Here is a 20,053-nt window from a genome sequence, read left to right as displayed (position 1 = left end):
AAGATAAACAAAAAAACAATGGGGTGGGCGGGGTATAATAATCGTGAAACTCAAAACAATAACAAAGTTTTATTCTCTTATCTGTGAATAAAACCATAAATAAAAAAACTTAGCCATAGACAGCATTTTTCTGACGTCACAGATCGAAAAAAAATGGCTGATGATTAGAAAAGAAAGCTTGCCAATGCCAACGTACTTTTGAATTTGTAGAGTTTAGTAAATGTGAACATGTCCTTTTCAGATTTATATGCGAAATATAATTGCACATATTGCCAAGAAGAAATAAACGGGATAAGGGTGAGATGTGCAGAGTGTACTGATTTTGATATTTGTTTGCAGGTAAAGTAGCATCACTCCATTTTTGTTTACTGTTTTGGCGCAAAATTTAAAATTTCTTCTGTAAATCAGGTTATTTTTTCCAGTGTTTTTCTCTCGGTGCTGAAATTGGACCTCATAAAAATGACCACTCTTATCAGTTTATGGTATGTATACTTTGCTCTGTGCTATTTCATGTTCTTTATCAGATGGGAGGCTAAACACCTTCTTTTATTTTAGGACTCTGGAGCATTTGGTATATTTTTGGGCAAAACTAGCTGGTCAGCCAATGAAGAAGTAAGATTACTAGATGCTATAGAACAGTTTGGATTCGGAAACTGGGAGGATATTGCTAAGCATATTGAGACCAGAACGCCAGAAGGTATAGTATAAAATTAATAAATAGTTCAAACAACTTATATTGAATAACTACTAATATTAAATTTATTTTGCAGAAGCAAAAGATGAATATATCACAAGATACTTGGAGGGCAGCATCGGACGGGCCACCTGGGGCAACGTGGAGAGCACCCTGCGACCCTCGCTGCACTGCGCAGACCGGGACGAGGGACCCCTGGGCCCCAGCGCCGTGTCCAGGCTACCCTCCCTCGCCGTCACTCCGGACGAGGCCAGCCAACTGGGCTACATGCCAAATAGGGATGATTTTGAAAGGGTAAGGTGTATAGCAAGATGTAGTTACAGATCACAAAGTTTCCCTTAAGTTTAAGATTAAATGTGATTGTAAATTTTTTATTTTAGGAACATGATCATGAGGCTGAACAGCTAATATCAACATTGTCCATAAATCCAGAGGATGATGAACTTGACGTTGGTATGTATTCAAACCTAACACCTCTTGGCTCATTCCGCTACCAAAAATCATCTTTCACCGATCCGCATGAAGAGTACAACAACTATGCAGTAATCAGGCAAATCTGGCGCTTCTGTGTGTCTGTGTGTGCATGCCATTAATACTCACAAATTCCTCACTAATCCTCATTCAATTCTTCATCTTTGTGAAGGCGACGATGATGTTATTCTAGGTCTGAAGCTCTCACAAGTGGACATATACACAAGAAGATTGCGTGAGAGGACAAGAAGAAAAAGGCTAGTGAGAGATTTTCAACTTGTCTCAGTATTCTTCAATAACCAAAGGAACAAGCAGAAGCCACTCGGGAAACTTGCCAAAGAAAAAAAGTAAGTTGCATACTTTGTAATTTCATTGTACACATTTGTTTATGCTGACCATGATTATTGATTATGAGTTATTTAGGGCACTTGACGACTTGCGACATAAAATATTATCAACAATGTAATGTGCCTACAAAGAAGATGTGAGTGCAGTATTACAAAATCTTTTTTGGTATACATGGTAATGACATCAATCTTACAGCCCATAATCCCCTTCAGTTTTTATTCAGAGGGTACACCTTTAAAACCATATTCTGATCTTGTAAATCTCAGCTTATACGCGAACACTACTTAACTATCAACCTAACCAACAAACCGTCAACCCTTCAGAGAATTCCTGGAGCGTCTCCGCTGGACGGCCCAGTTCTACGGCCGGGCTGAACACGCAGCCGTCACCGCTGGGCTGTGGCGCGAGCGCGAGCTTCGCGTGCGCCTCGGCGAGCTGCACCGCTACCGGCTCGCGGGAGTCACCAGGCTCGAGGAGTGCGCTCATTATGACCAGCACGCGGCGCACAGGAAGCACCCGCACCACGCGCCCCACCACATCGACGTGAGACCCCGACTACTGGTATATAGCACGCTTCTAGCCCGCTCGCGCTCGTGCAATACCTTCAGGTTGTACAATGTACATGGTGGTCACAGACTCTCTGTAGCCATTCGACCATGCTGTTAAAACCGATATGATTATGAGTTATGAAATCCTGGGAATACAAGGGCCGTCTGTTCAAATTTCACAGATTTCCTAACATATTGACCTTTCCATTTCGTGATATTGTTGGTATTGTGCGAAGCGCTTACATTTTTATTTTATTTACTTTTATTTCGGCCTTAATTTCGACCCGTCAATCGAATAATCCCTATTATTTTGATCAAAATTCAAAGTTTCCATATTCCTTCAGCATGGCTGCTAACCAGTATAAACCATGCCTCATATGTTCATGCTTTGAGCTTGTGCGGTGTTCTAGATTGTGGTGTCATTCATATAGATCATTCTAGACCATTGCATTACCTGAGTAGTCATGAGTATATCAGTATCCAACTCAACATACATTAGTTAGTTCACCATACAATATTATACGATCGTTATTACAGTATAGACAGATGTAATAAATAATAATAATATGTAATGTAGTGTAGTGTAGACATTTTCTACAAAGGGTTGTTATTTCATATGTAGATCATGAACTTACCATGCTATGTTGTTAAAACTTCGTAGAATTACAATACAAACTAGCTTCAACGTACAAACAGCAACAGAAGCTTGTTAGTATGTAAGTACTGGATGATTCTGATATCCTGTTTGTTACTTGTTGCTCGCAGTACAAATAAATGTTTTCTTCCTATATTTAATATCTTATTAAAACAACCCTTAGCAGAAAATACAATAACGATCAAACATTACTACAGACATCCCATTTCCATGTTTGATAGAAATTTAATAGAAATAGTAAGGGTGCTTTTCCACCAGAGATGTGCTATTCTACGTTGGTATACATCCGTTTGATATCCACACAGCATACCACTGGTGGGAACGGACTCACCTTACCGCAACATAGCTTCATAGCACATAATATCTAGTAAAAAGGCACCCTGAATCATATCGCGAGAGTGGTGTGCTACTAACAGGCGCCGGCTCTCGTTGGTTGTGGGTTTGATTCCGTATAACGACTGTATTCGCCAGGGCAGCAGTGGGTGCCCGGACAGCCAGACAAGAGAAACAACAACAACGCCGAACAGCACGCCGCAGCTAAAAAGAAGGTTAGTCTTTTATATGTGGTGTACTAAACTAAGCTCCGGAAATTATTATTACCGTAACGTTCTACAAGATTAGAGACCACGAACAGGCCCCGTCATAGAGCCTCGGACGCCCTTCGGCCAGCTAAACCGATCTGACAGAAAACTGGTGTGTCTGGTTGAGGGAGAGAGTCCTAAGAGAAGAAAGAGAGAGAGTTGTAGCGGCCTTCTTGTGGGGCTATGTAGGGGGTGGATAGATTTGACTGAAAAAGTACATTAACTGGGTAACTAATGATAATATAACCGTAAAATATCTGTAATTATATGAAAGTGTTTTATTTTTATTATGAAACTGTGTACGGACCTGGTAAGTCCTTGTTTTCTCTCATAATACGTCCCCCAAGCTCCCGTAAGCCTAGTAATAATTAATATTTAACCTAAATTCATCATCACATTAAGCAAAATAGGATATGGAAAGATTTTATTTAGTCACGCTACCAAATTCATCATCACATTTGGCAAAATAGGATATGGAAAGTTTTAGTGACACTACCAAATGCCACACAATAATGAACCTTGCACCCACGCACACAGAGACGGCGAAAGCGGCTCAAGTTCCACCAGCCCAAAGTGCACACGGGACGCAAGTACCGCATGTGGATGCTCCAGAAAGAGCTCCTGCAGCGGCGGCTGCTCGAGGCATCTGCTCAACAATAATGAGATACAGGTAATTTACCACCGTACCTAATGCTATGTGGAATAGAACTGTTACTTCATTGTCCTGCTGTTAGGAGTCAGCTAGGCTATGATGTTGGAAAAACAGTCTTAGGTTTAGAATTTTAGACGACGACGACGACTTAGTTTCTGTTGTGCCAATATTTCTATTGCCGACCATTCCCAGCTGCCGCTACACTGGTTCGTTATCGACTTAGATAAACGTCACTTTATCGTGATTCGCCTAGCAATACTAGCATTAAACGAGTTTATCGACGTTCATAACGAACCCGTGTAGCGGCCGCACCTGAAGAGCACCTTTACCGAGATAAATGTAACTGTATCGCGATTCGCAATAAATAAGAGGCTGTGATTTGTCGAACATTAAATGAGTTTATCTATGTCGATAAAGATGTCGTGCAACCCGGTCTTGTCACTAAAGTTTTTCCATGAAGAATTATAGATTCGACCTATCAAAATCACAATTAAAAATCACACCGGCTCTTAACTACAACCCCGTCATTCCCCTCCACAGCTATGCACAGCCCTAAGCCTGCCCCCAGCACAGTACGTGACCATGAAGGGGGTGCTGCTCCGGCGGCCGGCGGAGACGGACGTGGACGCGGCCGTGCGACGCTACCTGCAGCAGGCCGGCTGGGTGCGCAACTGATGCCAGCACCCCGTGGCTGTCAGTATGCTACTGCAGCTGCTGTGTAAGGACACGTGACAGTGATGTGGTTGTAGGTGTTGTGAAGTTCTGCGGATCTGTTTTGCTTAGGATAAAGGATGCGTAAAGTAAGGTTATATTGTAGACGTGCTATGAAGATTTTTGCGTCTATTTTACTTTCCTGAAGGGCCAGCACGGGGTGCATTTAAGACGTGACAAAGGTTTTCCATCGTTTTTCTCACTCACATACTTTTGTCACGTCTTAATAGCGCCCCGTGCTAGCCCTTCTGGCTCCAAAATGGGCCTGACTGCTAGCGACTATAGGTGCCACATCAGTTAGGATCACAGACAAATCCCTTTAATGGAATATTTAAACGAGAAATATCTCTTAGGCCTGATAGAGCTTATGTTACTTATACACGTTAAGGCAAAAAAATAACAGTTTAATGCCTCTTTTCAAGTAAATTATTTAAATATCGCTTGTTTAAGTAATGTTTTGGCGTATTTTCTAAGTTCATTTCAATATAACTTATTATCCGTTGAAATGAATTTGCATGCAGTGATTGGCTTATCTAATGTAGGGTATTCAGGTATAATGACCATAGGAGTCAATAGGAAACAAAACGCAAAACTCTTTGCAGGTGGCACCACCAGCAACTCTGATGAAAGCTCTTGTGATTGGTTGGCCATGTATCTCTGCCGGGACTGTATATCATATGTTTGCCGTATCAGAAACCTACCACACTAACCTCGACTCTATTGCATTGTTTTAGAGGATAATATTGGCATAGTTGGATATGAAATTATCGGCAGGGGTAGGAAGTATTACCGTTTGCAAAGAGTGTGTTTTGTTGGCTTGGTTAGTGGTCAGATATTTTAAATGTTAATGATATAGAACTGAAATATTTATCTTAAAAAGGTTAAGTGCCAATTTCTCCATAGTCGGTTAGAGCATAACCAGGGAGTAGTGGTTATGTGGAGATGACGTTTAATTTATAAATCAATCCCTGTCGGTTAGATAACCGACTATTGAGAAATTGGCACTTAAGCATATTCTTGCGTAAATCTATTTTGTATAGCATTTATGCTTTGGGCGTACATCGAACGCATATTTCTATTATTTTATTAAATACACTTTGTCTCGATCTGTAAATAAAATTGTAAATGTTTAGTACTTTTAGAATTATTTAAAATGAAATGAAGTTTAAAAATAAAGTAATAAAGACTTTGATTGTAGGTAATACGATTAGATTAGTATTTATTAGCCGGTTCAAGGATAATTTAACAAAATCTTTAGAAATGGTTTAAAATGCAATAGCAGGGCCCAGATCATGGCCACCAATAGATTTTGTATCTTTTTGTGTCTGTTCCATAAGTTAAAAAAACTATATTAAAAGAATTGTATGCGTATGTTTGATGTATTAAATTATAAATTGGCTGTTATAATTTGCACACATGGGTGTTTGTTACGTGGTAGATAATTTATAGAAATAGTGAATTTACATTGAATCTATATGAACATAATGATGTGCACAATCTCTAGGTTTATGGGATACCTAGGCTAGGTTTATGGATTTATCCATGCCTTAAATATTAATACGGAGTAGATGTAAGAAATATTTTACCCCATATCTTTTTAGTTTAGCTTAAATCATAATTACTGGCTGACCTTAATATGTTAGTCTTACAAAAATAACGTAGTGGTACCTGTTTACGTAGCTACACATACCAAATAATATAGCTACAATGTCTATAGTTGGACAAAAAACTGTTCTGAATACCTAATAGTAACCGTAAAGTAATAGTACCTTGTACAAAACCAATCATACCTTAACTTTGTTTCCTAAACACTCAATATCTTTTGGAATGGCTATCATTATCATGTACGTAATGGATTAACTCTTTTAAAGAAGTAGAGAAGGATTAATTAAAATATAAAAATGGCTAGTGAACCTATTTCATGTTTGGGTTAGTTTTACCTGATCGTTACATAAGTTCTTTTAATATTATTAGCTCAATTGATATCTAATGATAATTAATTTTGTAATAATACGATGTCATGTCAAAGTCTATGGAGTCGTTTCCCTTATTCTTCGCCGTGGTCAAGCAATCTAAACGCACACCACTTTGCGTCCTGTTGTAAAATTACCTTGTATACCTACCTACGCCCTTCTTTGGGTATCGATCAAATTCATAACGAAAATATGAATTGAAAAAGACATTATTTTTGTAAGGTGTAAAGTATATTGTATCCTTCGTAGCGGCATGTAGCGGTACAAGTTGCATCGCTATTCCAGGTATAATATACAAATCAAATTTTGACGACTTAACCGCAAAAGGTAACGCTAGATGTTTCACAGTCTATTGGTATGATAATGACAAGTTGCTTAGAAAATATGATTGTTAACTTTTAGGTCGGGATGTTCTCATTTTGATCTCTCTGACGTCGTAGGTATTTGTGCATTTTGTTAAAGTTATTTATTGTATAAGAAAATGTGTGCTTTTACTCCGAACCCATGGATTTGTGTATTAATTGCTCGATTCACTTGTGTGGGTTTCCTTTATACATAGTATATTATTTATGCTAAGCTACAAAATATCGTATCGGTAGGGGCTCAGGTTTTGATGTTATATTACCATTGGTATTACCTAATTAGAGCTAGTTTTTAAATAGCATTCATGAGCAATATAAGATCGCCGATAGCTGGGTTGTTTCTTGAAGGCTTGGCTGACATAATATTATAGTCGGTAGTTCTGCTTTGAAATGTTTTGATTGTTGAAGAAGCTAGATAGACGCCTGAGGGTTGAGGTGTGTGGGGAGTCCACATTTCCGCACATTTATGCATCACGTTTTAACAGTCTTGCTTCGTTAGAGTGGCTACTGGAATAATGTTCACGATGAGTAAACTAGTTATGGTACATACCCCAGATACAGTGTGGTTTAGCTGGCGGCTACTGTCGAAAATAATTCTAGAGTAAGTTAACGACATGCCTTTCCAATTGCCTTCAGAATCAGCCCAAACACCTGAACTGGATTGGCTGAGAGTTGACTATATACCATATTTAGATTTCAAGTCTGTCTAAGAAAGCAAAAGTACAACCTCACTAATTTGTAAATACTGTAATCTTAGCTGTAAAATAAAATATGAAAATTTAACACATGGTTTTATTTGATTTTCCCGTTTTGTGTTGGTTTCGGAAGCTCCTCCAGGGTGGCTGGCAGCGGGTGGCTGAAGAACCACTCGTGTCTGAGAGCCTGGTAATTAATAAGGTAGAACTGGTTAAAACTGGAAGTTGTTTTACGATAAATACAGGGAGTATCTGACCTCCCACACTTTAACACGACTATAAAATTTTGTGGTAACGTTAAGTTTTTGAGAGATAACTACCTAAATATATGAATGTATGGTTACGCCAAAGTGTATTTAGCCATTAGCAAACTCTGTAATTTATGTATAACTAGTAAAACGCAATCCGGAAAATATTTGTACAAATTTTTTCAAGCAAAAGCTATCTTACAAAACACACCAACCTCCTTAGCGGAAATCCTCTTCTTAGCATCATACAAAAGAAACGACCTGATGAGATGCTCTGCCTCCTCCTCCACTCCTGGCAGCAGCTCGCTCCATGGCGTGGGGGCTGACTCGGGGAAGGTTATCTTGTTGTAGTCAGGGAGGGAGGAGTGCCCCGGCCAGGATTCTTCGGTCGGAGTGCCGAGGTGCCGCAGGACTATCGCTAGTTGCTCTATGTCTGATTCACCCTGAGGGGAGGTGAAGTTTCAGTTAAGTACATAGTTATATGCAGTAAAGGAAAATAAATAAGCACAATATAATATTAGCTAATATGGAATTTAAGGTTTATCAGTGACGGTCGGTCCCGTTGGAGGGCTCATTATGAAGGGATTGGACGACATTCACCTACCAACGGGCATATCACTAATAAAATTCATCCTAACTAAACTAACAATCTACGCGTTGGCCGCCTTCCTGAACATCGGTAGGTACTCGCGCCGTCTATTGGCATCATAACAAATTTTCAAACTAGCGACTTACAGCAAAAAGCGGTGTCTTGGTGATCATCTCGGCGATGATGCAGCCCACCGCCCACAGGTCCACGTGCTCGCTGTAGTACCTCGCCCCGTACAGCAGCTCGGGAGCTCGGTACCATCTGTAAAGACATAACGTTTTATAATAAATGTAACTGGTTAGTTATGCCATTGATTACGATACCTAAGTAAAAATTTAACAGCGAATTACTACACCATACACCATGCCTTGTCATACTCAGACAGTAGGTATTTAATAGATGTTTAATAGTTACTTGTGTTAGCTATACTTTGTGAAAAACATCTATTTAACATAGGTAACTAGTTAAAACTTTAGTGTCGATCACACAAAAGAAGTGTCCTACAGTATTTCACAAAATTGATAACTAACTATGTCTTGGTTTCTACTTAGGTACCTGGTAGCTACTTGGTGTGAATATGGTCTTCCTCCTTCTGGCCAGAACAATCTTGCGAGTCCTAAGTCAGCTATTTTTAGGATGCCCTGGTGGTTAATTAGAAGATTCGCTGGTTTCAGGTCCTGTGAAAATAAATTTCAGTTTCGGGCTTAGATATACCTTTCTGTAGGTACATGTAGGTTTTGGCTTAGTACCACCTTTTTTGCAACACCCTGTATTGTTTGCTTGGTGATGTCCAGGTACCTACTTATCTTTACCTAAATAATAATTAAAATGACCATAAGTAACGCTATTCTTGACATAAGTAATAATATTTCAGAGTAGTGGTTGGATGACGAAAGCCAAGAAACTGTCAATGGCGCTTCTTGGGCTGTCCCAATGCCTATGTCCAGTGCACGATTAGGTAGGAAGTGGTGGCAATAACTTGCCATCCACCCACTCACCCTATGCATAACATAATGCGCGTGCATATACCGCGTGCCCTTGAGCATCATCTGTGCGTACGCCTTCACCACCGGCTGGGTGAGGTCCCGCGGCCGCTGCTGCAGCCACTCGCGGAGCCCGCAGCTCATGTACTCCAGCACTAGGACGAGGCTCGTGCCGCGGGGGAACATGTCGTGGAGCTTGATTATCTGGGAAGAGAAGAGGGATGAGATTTATGTAAGGTAATGATTGGGCGAGTTTACTTGGCATCTGATTTGACCCCTGGTTCTTGTCGGGCAGGTGCCAAGTTATTTCGGCTGGTTTGTAACTAATTAATTTTCATTTTAATATTAATTAATTGTAATTAATTTGTTAGGTAAGTAAGTATACAACTTATTTCATTATTTCGTCGAGGGTAGGTACCCATACAGTAGACGCCTTCTCGGAATTTTAGTTGACATTACCATAGATCAGTGTTTTTCAACCTTTTTCATGATGCGACCCCCCTGGTATAAAAAAATATTTCGCGACCCCCTTGACCCTTTCGGTTTTTTTTATGTATGTACCTATGTGTATGTTACAGTATTACCAATATTCATTCCATACGACGTATTTATGGTATCCATGATTGAGATTCGAAGTACATACATACTTATCGGATTTAAAAACACATCATACAATGACATACATCGGATACGTCGCCATACGGTACGTACGTACGACTAATGCCATTGCTACCTGGAATTTCTTTTGAAATTAGCTTTTCTTTCTGACTTATTTGAGCATTTTAATATCTTGAATAAAAGTCTTCGAGGGTAAATTAAAAATGCAAAAGACAAATACCTGGCTTTACAGAAAAAAATACTTGTGGTCGTTGTCTTTGAACCAGACAGGAAGGCCTTTAACGCTGCGTTTGCCTGATCGTGGTCTCTACTCGAGAACTCGTCTCCCCCCTAACGGTTATCTGTTCTTCGGCAGATATGACCAGCCCACTGTCACTTCAGCTTGTATATTTTGACAGCTATGTCGGTAACCTTAGTCCCCTGACGGATAACCTCATTTCTGATACGATCCATCAGAGAAACCCCAAGCATAGCTCTCTCCATAGCTGAGCGTTCACTTCTACCGTCTGTATGTACGTCTCTGCACCATAAAGCATCACTGGCAGGCAGGACGCACTGGTTGAAGACTTTTCTCTTCTGGCTCTGAGGGATGGCCGAGATGTGACGAAGTTTCCCGAATACAGCCCAACCCAGTTGGATGCGCCTTGACTCCTTGTAGAAGTTGCTTCTGCTTAGCCGACTAGTCTGCCCTAGGTAGACATATTCTTTCACAACTTTGATAGTTGCCTCACCAACGAACACCGTATTCGGTTTGATGTGAGCATTGTACATGACTTTCGTCTTGTCCAAGTTTATACCCCGCGAGGCCTATACGTTAGGATGCAGCATTTAGGCTACTTAGCATCAAGCTGAATTCCTGCAGAGATTCTGCCATAATAACGATGTCGTCCGCGAATCAGAGTTGTGACATGTATTCGTCATTTATACATATTCCATATCCGTACCAGTCCAACTTCTTCCAATGCATTGGTTAACAGTTTCAGAGATAATTATCACATCCCCCTGTCTCATTCCTCGTAGCAGTTGGATAACTTGGATAGGTATTATCAGCTTGTGGTGCTGTACTTGGACAGTCATAGTAACGGCATCTCAATAAGCTCAAGCGGTACAGACACCTCAATCAACACCTCGATAAATCGCCAGTCGATATGGCATCTCTGCAACGATGGCAAAACTCCCCAGTTCTCGATGGAGTCGAAGGCTTTTTCATAGTCCACAAAGGCCAGACACAGAGGCCATACTTACTGTGTGGATGTGATAACTATATTATACTAAAACAGATCCACGATGGGATAAATTAATTAATAAAAAACAAGCTCAACTTTCGCATTAACGCGCGTCTTAGGATTTTATTTTTTGATTTTAACATATTATTATTAAAATGTTTATGAGTATCGTTTTGTTAAAATTAAAATTTTACGTAAAAGTAATTTTAAAGTAAGAGTCTTACTTAATAAATTTGTATTTATTGGATTTTTTTAAATAAAGTAAGTACTTAGTTTTTCCGACCTCTCGCGACCCCCCTACAGAAGCTTCGCGCCCCCCCAGGGGGTCGCGACCCACAGGTTGAAAAACACTGCCATAGATGTTAGATGTATTGATGCCAATACGCAACTTCCTGTCTAGGTTCTTGATATGGCCTACATTATACAAGGACCAAATTCACTGGATAAACATCTAGTTAAGTGTCTTCAAGAAAAGTCTGAAATTGTTTTCTTCAGGTTAAGTAGGTACCTACCTTAGTCAATTTTCCCTGGAGACCATTGAATCAAAGGAAGCAGCTTACTAGGTAGCTCTGTTGTGGGGAGATAATTAACTACCGTTAGGTAACTAATTAGCTAAGTTACTCACGTATTTACATCTCAAAAGCTGCAACGCTTTGATTTCTCTCATAACATTAATTGGGATACCGTCCTCAAAGTTTTTTATGAGTATTTTCTTCAGTGCCACATCGCGCCCGGAAGGCAGGTGTTTCGCCTTGAACACCAGCCCGTGGGCGCCTTCCCCGATCCTCCCCACGACGGAATAGTTGGACACGTGGCTGTTCATAATATCCAAAACTGTTTAGTAGTAAATAATGACCACTGCCTACTTTGTAAGGTGTATAGAAAATTAGAGGGAAAGTTGTTGTTTGTATTGGTTGCCATGGGAACGATTTTCCATAGACTCTCTCTAGAGTTTTCAAAAGGAAGTCAGACTTTAGGCTACTTTTTTCTAAGAACTTTTCGGGAAAACTCCTACAATACGAGATGTGAACAAAATACCGAACTTATTAATACTTAAATAGTTATTATAGCTAAGGGAAAACCGGCCAAGTGCGAGTCGGGCTCGCGCACAAAGGGTTCCGTAGCAGCAAATATAATATTACAGTTAAATCAACCTATCTCAAAAACTATAAGAGATACTTTGATCAAACCAAAAATCGTTGAAAGAGTTAATTAGCATGCATCACCTCTATTTTTTTTAGAATTTTATACCCCGTAGTTATAAAAATAGAGGGGGGGGACATACTTTTTACGACTTTGAGAGCTGATATCTCAAAAACCGTTCACTTTAAGAAAAATGTTTTTTAGAAAACTTTATATCATTTTAAAAGACCTTTCCATTGATACCCCACACGGGTATGTACATCGAAAAAAAAAATTTCATCCCTCAGTTACATGTATGGGGGGCCCCACCCCCAATTCTTTTTTTTACTATTTAGTGTCATATTTTTGTAGCGGTTCATACAACACATATTCCCATCAAATTTCATCACTGTAGTACTTATAGTTTCCGAGTAAATCGGCTGTGACAGACGGACAGACGGACAGACGGACAGACGGACATGACGAAACTATAAGGGTTCCGTTTTTGCCATTTTGGCTACGGAACCCTAAAAAAGGAGGGTTTCCTTTTACGATTGTTCGGACCCCAAGAGAGGGCCAAGTCATGTCAATTGAGTGTAGTTACTCTTTCTTTAAATCCCTTCCCTCATTCATACCACCACTAAAATTCTACAGTAGTTATGTAGGTGACCAATATTTATATCTGTAGGTAGTTAGGTACTATAATTATCATCATCAGCCAGTACCTAACCTCCCTTATAGACTAGGGTTGGAGCCTATTTAGGGGGTCCTCTCAATAATGTTGGACATAACTAAGCCTCTTCTAGGGATATAGGTACTTCAACAGACGTCCTCCTATAATACATGAATAATTCGTATGTTGTACGAACTTTACAAAGGTAACTGATATAAAGGTAAAAGTAATGAAGGCATTGTTAATGTTCACACAACGTTTTGTGTGGTGCTCTTTGCACAGGTTACGATGTTACCTAAATTGACGAGTTCATATTTGTTCAGCTGCATCCACAACATTGCATCATATCGTTGGAAAATAATTTTATATTCTTTTATACTGCCACATCAGATGTGCGTGGTCGTAATTTTATTCGATCCCTAGTCTGTAATAATTTATTTTGTATTTTAATCATGATTTTAAAAAGTTTAAGTGCCGTGCTATTTCTGTTATACTTCTGCACTGCCGTGCAAGGAGCTCATATTTTAGCGTTGTTCTCTTCTCTCTCTTTTTCTGATCACTACGTGTTCAGGTCCTACGTGGGCCTGCTGGCCCTGCGCGGGCACAATGTGGTCGTCATGACGCCGTACCCGGGACAGTTCCAGTTCCCCGAGAAGGAAAGAATCGTCGAGCTCGACGTCGGAGAGTCCTCAGCGCCATACTGGGAGGAGTACAAGAAACTGGTCACCAACACGGACGACTACCACAAGAAACTCCGACAGCTGAACGAGTTTTCAGTGAAAGTTGCGATTTCTCAACTCAAGTCCAAACAGATGACGGCACTGTTCATCAATCCTAATGTCAAATTCGACTTGGTGATCACTGAAGCGGATGTGCCCCTGCTGTACGCAGTGGCCGAGAAGTACAAGGCGCCCCACATTGCCTTCACCACCGGATATGGAACCATCCCTATGTACGAGGCAAAGGGAGCCCCAACTCACCCCCTCTACTATCCAGATGTCAACACTTTGAACTTCAGAGAATTGAGCTTTTGGCAACAGTGGACCGAGATCAGCCGGTACCTTCAAAGCAAGAGGGAGTATCACAGCAACTACTTGCCACTGTGTCAAGTTGCTGCAGAAAAGATTCTAGGAATAAAGAGGGACCTTGAAGATATTGAGAAGGATATCGATCTGCTGTTTGTATCAGCGAACCCAGCTCTTACTGGCAACCGGCCATCTGTTCCTGCTATTGCTTATGTCGACCGTCTGCAAATCAAACCAGGAATGATCCTTCCACCGGTAAACTTTTACCTTTAGGTATAATTTGTTGCTGAGGCAGGAAGATTAGGTACCTAACATAAAATGTATTGTATTTTCCAGAATTTATTGGGAGTCCTGAATGCAGCAGAGAAGGGCGCTATTTTCTTCAGCCTCGGTACCATTCAGGAGTCGGAGCAATTGACTCCTGCGAAGCTGCAAACACTGGCTGATGCCTTCAAGGAGCTCCCTTACCTTGTTTTGTGGAAAATCGGGAACACTACCATGTTTAACAAACCAGACAATGTGATGGCCCAAGCATGGTTCCCTCAGCAAGAAATATTGGGTAATCAGATATTTTCTCTGTTCATGTGTCTCTATGAGATTTCCGATAGCATTTAGGCTCTTATAATAATTTAATTTGTATTTCAGCTCATCCCAACGTTAAGGCGTTCATAACGCATGGTGGGCCCCGATCCTTGGAAGAAGCTATTTTCTATGAAAAACCTATCATCGGTCTCCCGATGATTAAATCTAGGAAGACGTTTATCAAGGAAATCACAAGGCTAGGAGCTGGAGAGATTGTAGACCCTTACACCATGGACAAAGAGACTCTTGTGGAGAAGATTGGGCTCGTTGCTTCTAATGAAAAGTAAGACAGTGTTTTTTCACTTTCTGGGCCAATGTGCCAATTCATGAATTCATATGGCAACTTACGCCAACCGGCAAATGTAGAGCAGACATGCTTTAGATCTCTAGGTGAACCAGTTGTGCAAACAGAGGCACAAACTCATAGATCGTAGATTACACCTACCTACCTATGGGTCGTGAAATGTGTGTGTTTAAAACTTTGACTACCTAACTAGTTAACTAATTCCTTATGTTTTCTTGTTTCAAGGTACAAGACGGCCATGTCACTGTTGAAACAAAACGTGCAGGACCCGGTGGTCTCTGGACCAGATCATGCCGTGTGGTGGACTGAGTATGTGCTACGTCATCAAGGAGCCAAGAACTTGAGGTCCAGCGCCCGAGATGCAGGATTCATCAGCTATCTGCTCATAGATTTCATGACTTATTTAGTATCAGTGTCATTGATATCTATTGTTGTATTATTTTATGCCCTTCGTTTTATCATTAAGATGGTCAAAGCACGTCTTACTGGAGAACCAGTGTTGGGTAAATTCAAAGCTTTGTAAGGTTGTTAATAAATTTGTACTTTCGTAACATTATTTGCTGTTTTTTATGGCTTATTTATTGCTCTATTTCTGCGGACGTTCAGTGCTGTAGGAAGATCGTAACTACCTTATCAAAGCGTGCGGGTAGCCAGGTTTAAACTCCTTAACCTCGTGGATCAGAATAATAACTTTCAAGCCATGACCACAGACTCTATAAAATATCAGCCTGACAATGACACAGCTGTCAGCTGTCATTTGAACAGCTGTTTACGATTTTTTGTCAACAAGCAACAAAACACGAAATTACTGAAAGAAATAAGAAAGATAACTCAAATACACAACATAGTGATATTTACGCACAAATTATGACTTTTAAGCAAAATTATTAGTATAAATCACTTTGTAGCTACCCTGAACCTGAAACCACCCAAGCGACTCAAACCAACAAACACCCAAGCCCTACACCATGTCAGTGGTACGAACGTGCCCCGGCCTGTACTGCGGGCGCACCCAACTGGACCAGGAGGAGTGGAGCGAGTGCGGCGCGTGCCCCCGCGGGTTCCGCACCAATGCGACCAGCCACTGTGAGCCGTGCGCCGCCGCCCCCACTCTCTATGACTGGCAGTATCTCGGCTTCATGGTGCTCCTGCCGCTGGTCTTACACTGGTTCTTTATCGACATGTGCACTATTGGGAAAGAGTGAGTTGTTCTTGATACTTGATTGAGGTTATAACTGCTTGAGTTGTTTGAATCAGACACAATAGAAATCAAGTGGTGTCAGGCGCAATATCACAAGTTCGGAACACAAAAGGTTGATGTAGGCCAATAATATTGTGGTTCCAAACCAATCAGCTCATTCTCTGAGTTGTTTACCCACTATTAGACTTATATACTTATGTATAGGTATATATTATGTATATATATTTCTATAGGTTCATTAGGTATAATATTAAGTGACTTAGGTTTACTATTCTTTTCTTTTTTTTGTACACCTTATTACCTATTTTTCCTGTACCTCCTGCGGGTTGACTAGCAGAAAATGCTTTTAGCATTAAGTCCACCCTTTGTAGTTTTATTTGTAATATTTGTACAATAAAAAGTTATTTGTGTGTATAATAATAATGCAGATAATTAAATGTATTCCATACATTTATCTTATTAAGCCACGCCACTGTGCCATTTCCAGCTGCCCTATCTCCATACATATTTTATTTATTGTATACATGCATATACTATAACAAAAACATCTGAATATAACTTGCAGGAAGAAGAGTATAATAGCACAGCACATCTGTGCATTCATTGAGGTGGCATCCGGTACCCTCGGAGCCCTGATGGTGCTGCCACCGGCAGGGACCGTGGCCCTGCATGTGTGCACACCACAGGCGCTCTCTGACTGGTACACACTGCTGCACAACCCTCAGCCAGACTACAAGGAGGTCTTGCATTGCACGCAGGAGGCTGTTTATCCTTTGTAAGTTTTACACTTTGTATACCTGAATGAAAAAAGTGGTGTTATCTGTTGATAAGTATATCTTTGTCTGGCACCACATTTACATACACCTGAAATGGATGAACCAATTGAAATTATCCATTCAGCCATTCTAATGCTTTCCTTTTTGAAATTAAATGGAAAAACAATGAGGATTGTTTTTTACATTCAATACTTGGTTACTTTTCAGGTATACAATCATCCTGCTAATCTATGCATTCAGTCTGCTGATGACGATAACTCTGAGACCGTGGCTGATATCAATGAGTGCCCCGAACCCCGGGAAAAAGGCCATTTACTGCTCACTCTACTTCTACCCAATATTAGTTCTGATCCACACAGTTGCTGCTGGTCTCATATGTAAGTAAAATCTGAGATCTATAATTTTATTTATCCATGATTATGTGGTTTTGCAAGTGATTTTGGACATTTCATTTGACTGCAATCTCGAGGCTCATTTGACCCATGAAAGCTTAACCATTGTTCTAGTACCTATGCAAAAATTAAATAGAGTTGGTATAAATTTTTTACTACCAATCAGTGGATTAAAAAAATATACATTGAATGTGAAATATGTAATTATGAATTTTGTTTCAGATTATTCCTTCCCCTACATAGTGATCATAATATCAATGATGACGTCAGCGTCCCACTTCTCCGTCAAGATCGACCAATCAGCGCCGGCCTTGCTCATGACGTCCGTCACAAACACGAGAAATCTGGTGATACTGATTGGCCATTGGCTGGTTCACGCTTATGGCATTATTTCTCTAACGGGTTTGGTGGAGCTGTGGTATTTGTCCCTTGTGCCAGCTCCGGCGCTGTTTTATATCCTGACCGCACAGTTCACAGATCCTATGAAGATACATAATGATTGAGAGAATTGTTAATAGCAAAAGTGTAATTAATGAAATAGTGAATTCTCTGCAAGCAGTATGACGATCTTGTACCTATTCGATACGAATGGATGATGAATGATGAGACGTGACGTTTGTGTAGTAGCGCGGGCCGTAAACGATGAAATAACTAATTGGCACTGTCCCCTAAAATACACTAAACAAATACAGTATAGGTACTTAGTTGTAATTATTGTGAATTGTTTAACTAATTCTAAGTTAGAAGTAATGAATGTTAACATCAACTTTACCTAAAGAATAATAATGTTGTATAAAATTCTAGAGTCTGATTTTTTACCAACTTCTACTAGTACCTACATTGTTGTGACATTTTTGTCCTTCTGATTTAGTTTTGGATTCGTGGTAGGAAGCTTTTTTTTCATCAGTAGGTAAAATGCAGTAAGTAGCTAACGTCTACGATATGAAGATATAATGATCAAAACAGTTTGACAGTAAACAAAATGCTGTCAGTTTTTTGTTATGGTATGTGACACTCCATCTTGGTTGTATATTCTCAATCTAAGGTTTCATACAGATCTCCTAACTTTAGCTTTTCGTAAGTTACAGTAGCCTCTTTCGAATAGATATTGTTTAGAGATCTCTCTAATAGTTATAGAACAAGATGCCACTACATGCTGAAACGCTTGCAGACTTCGTCCAGACTTTTCAAATATTAATTCCAAATAAAAATCGTCACCACCGCCGCGTTCCGAAATAACATCGGTAAAGTAGAACGTACATATAACGTAGATATACCTTAGTACAGTTCATAATTAGTGATCCCTTTGCCTAGCCGCTTTCAATGCTCCAAGCTAAAGAAAACGCCTTTCAGATTCGCCTTTGAGATTTTTTCTCATATTTCTTTTGCTATTTACTCGTTAGGTAGGGTTCGGATCGGACTAAAATAAAACGAGATTACGTAACGAGCCAACCCAAAGGACCACGTATCTCGCAAGTCTAGGTAGGCTATAGGATCTATATACCTTGTTAGATTAATAAATAATCAGTAAGTAATTGATTAAGTTCCGATATTTCTAAGTAGGTACCTATGTGGACGGATTGGTAACTAAACTTATTACCTACTTACCTGCATAACAACGATAATGTCTCTAATGAAAGTCAACACTTTGATTCCACCAATTTCACTTGGTACTAAAATTCAATCCTGCGTAGGTACATAGGTATAAGGCCCATAGCATAAATAGGTTTATTAAATACTAGCTGTTCCCGCGCGCTTCGCTTCGCCTTAAAAAGTTTTCCCGTGGGAGTTCCGGGATAAAAAGTAGCCTATGTTCTTTCCCAGGGTCTAGACCGTATGTACACCAAATTTCATTCAAATCCGTTCAGTAGTTTTGGCGTGAAAGAGTAACAGACAGACAGACAGACAGACAGACAGAGTTACTTTCGCATTTATAATAATAGTTAGGATAGATAACATTTAACCTCAACATTTTTGAAACAGTTTTGCTGCCTGCAACCATAATTTTGCCGCTATCTGCACATTTTCGCGTAACAAAACACACAAAGGCTGTTTTGCCGTGTACCTACACTGCGTTTTATTCAGGTTTTATTACAGGCACGCGTCTGACATTCTACAGCGTAAAGGACAATGCCCACCGACAGCACATTTAACATTTTCAGTTTTTTTATTAGTCTGCGGGTTTAATTTCACGTTCGCGGTACGCACGGCCACGAAGTACCGGCCAGCTGCGAGTAGGACCCACATATTGAGGGGTTGCGTAGATGTTTTGGATCCAATCAGATACTTATGTTAGGCAGTGATTGAGAATCTGAATAACAATGAATTTAGGGTAAGCTGTTCGTTACTAATTTATTTACTTTGTGTACCTTAAAATAAGGTAAGGATACTAAGGATGTATATTATAGGTAAGTAAGTACGTTTATAAATATAACCCCTATTCTAAAAGGTAAGTACCTATATTATTAGTTTGAAATGTCTGGTATCTGTGTGGTCTGCTGGCTGCACTCTGGCACCATGTATGTTACAGTTAATGAAAAACGAGAACCCTGGTAACATCCTTTGAAGGATAGACTGATATACAGACAGTTAGTTGCTGTATTTAGGCACGGAACCCTAAAAAT

At 40.0% G+C, this 20,053-nt stretch overlaps 4 protein-coding genes across 9 annotated transcripts; 3 read left to right on the top strand and 1 right to left on the bottom strand.

The window, feature by feature from the left end:
- Nucleotides 1–143: 143 nt before the first annotated feature.
- Nucleotides 144–5,033, top strand: LOC105382328 (transcriptional adapter 2B). 6 transcript variants are annotated; one of them, XM_038107282.2, is made up of 10 exons: nucleotides 144–339; nucleotides 423–482; nucleotides 556–697; nucleotides 771–988; nucleotides 1,075–1,147; nucleotides 1,359–1,512; nucleotides 1,837–2,056; nucleotides 3,188–3,264; nucleotides 3,835–3,967; nucleotides 4,490–5,033. In XM_038107282.2, the coding sequence occupies exons 1-10, from the start codon at nucleotides 229–231 to the stop codon at nucleotides 4,622–4,624; spliced, it is 1,323 nt and encodes a 440-aa protein (XP_037963210.2). In that variant the 5' UTR covers nucleotides 144–228; the 3' UTR covers nucleotides 4,625–5,033. The 6 variants fall into 6 exon arrangements, with proteins under 6 accessions (XP_037963210.2, XP_037963209.2, XP_037963208.2 ...); XM_038107281.2 differs by having other exon boundaries at nucleotides 1,837–2,074; XM_038107280.2 differs by having other exon boundaries at nucleotides 1,338–1,512.
- A 2,694-nt stretch (nucleotides 5,034–7,727) lies between these two features.
- LOC105382329 (cyclin-dependent kinase 20) lies at nucleotides 7,728–12,267 on the bottom strand. Its single transcript, XM_011552188.3, has 6 exons — nucleotides 11,980–12,267; nucleotides 9,526–9,714; nucleotides 9,083–9,204; nucleotides 8,674–8,788; nucleotides 8,154–8,381; nucleotides 7,728–7,877 (listed from the first exon to the last, which is right to left on the bottom strand). The coding sequence occupies exons 1-6, from the start codon at nucleotides 12,175–12,177 to the stop codon at nucleotides 7,788–7,790; spliced, it is 942 nt and encodes a 313-aa protein (XP_011550490.3). The 5' UTR covers nucleotides 12,178–12,267; the 3' UTR covers nucleotides 7,728–7,787.
- Nucleotides 12,268–13,518: 1,251 nt separating this feature from the next.
- Nucleotides 13,519–15,616, top strand: LOC105382331 (UDP-glycosyltransferase UGT5). Its single transcript, XM_011552189.3, has 4 exons — nucleotides 13,519–14,429; nucleotides 14,511–14,733; nucleotides 14,820–15,039; nucleotides 15,286–15,616. The coding sequence occupies exons 1-4, from the start codon at nucleotides 13,602–13,604 to the stop codon at nucleotides 15,581–15,583; spliced, it is 1,569 nt and encodes a 522-aa protein (XP_011550491.3). The 5' UTR covers nucleotides 13,519–13,601; the 3' UTR covers nucleotides 15,584–15,616.
- Nucleotides 15,617–15,846: 230 nt separating this feature from the next.
- On the top strand, nucleotides 15,847–18,232 carry LOC105382332 (JNK1/MAPK8-associated membrane protein). Its single transcript, XM_011552190.3, has 4 exons — nucleotides 15,847–16,261; nucleotides 16,827–17,036; nucleotides 17,245–17,414; nucleotides 17,652–18,232. The coding sequence occupies exons 1-4, from the start codon at nucleotides 16,029–16,031 to the stop codon at nucleotides 17,930–17,932; spliced, it is 894 nt and encodes a 297-aa protein (XP_011550492.3). The 5' UTR covers nucleotides 15,847–16,028; the 3' UTR covers nucleotides 17,933–18,232.
- The last annotated feature ends 1,821 nt before the right edge of the window (nucleotides 18,233–20,053 follow it).

Source organism: Plutella xylostella, chromosome 25, assembly GCF_932276165.1.
Source record: "Plutella xylostella chromosome 25, ilPluXylo3.1, whole genome shotgun sequence".
Taxonomy (NCBI): Eukaryota; Metazoa; Arthropoda; class Insecta; order Lepidoptera; family Plutellidae; genus Plutella; species Plutella xylostella.
This window is presented reverse-complemented; position numbering and strand designations above follow the sequence as displayed.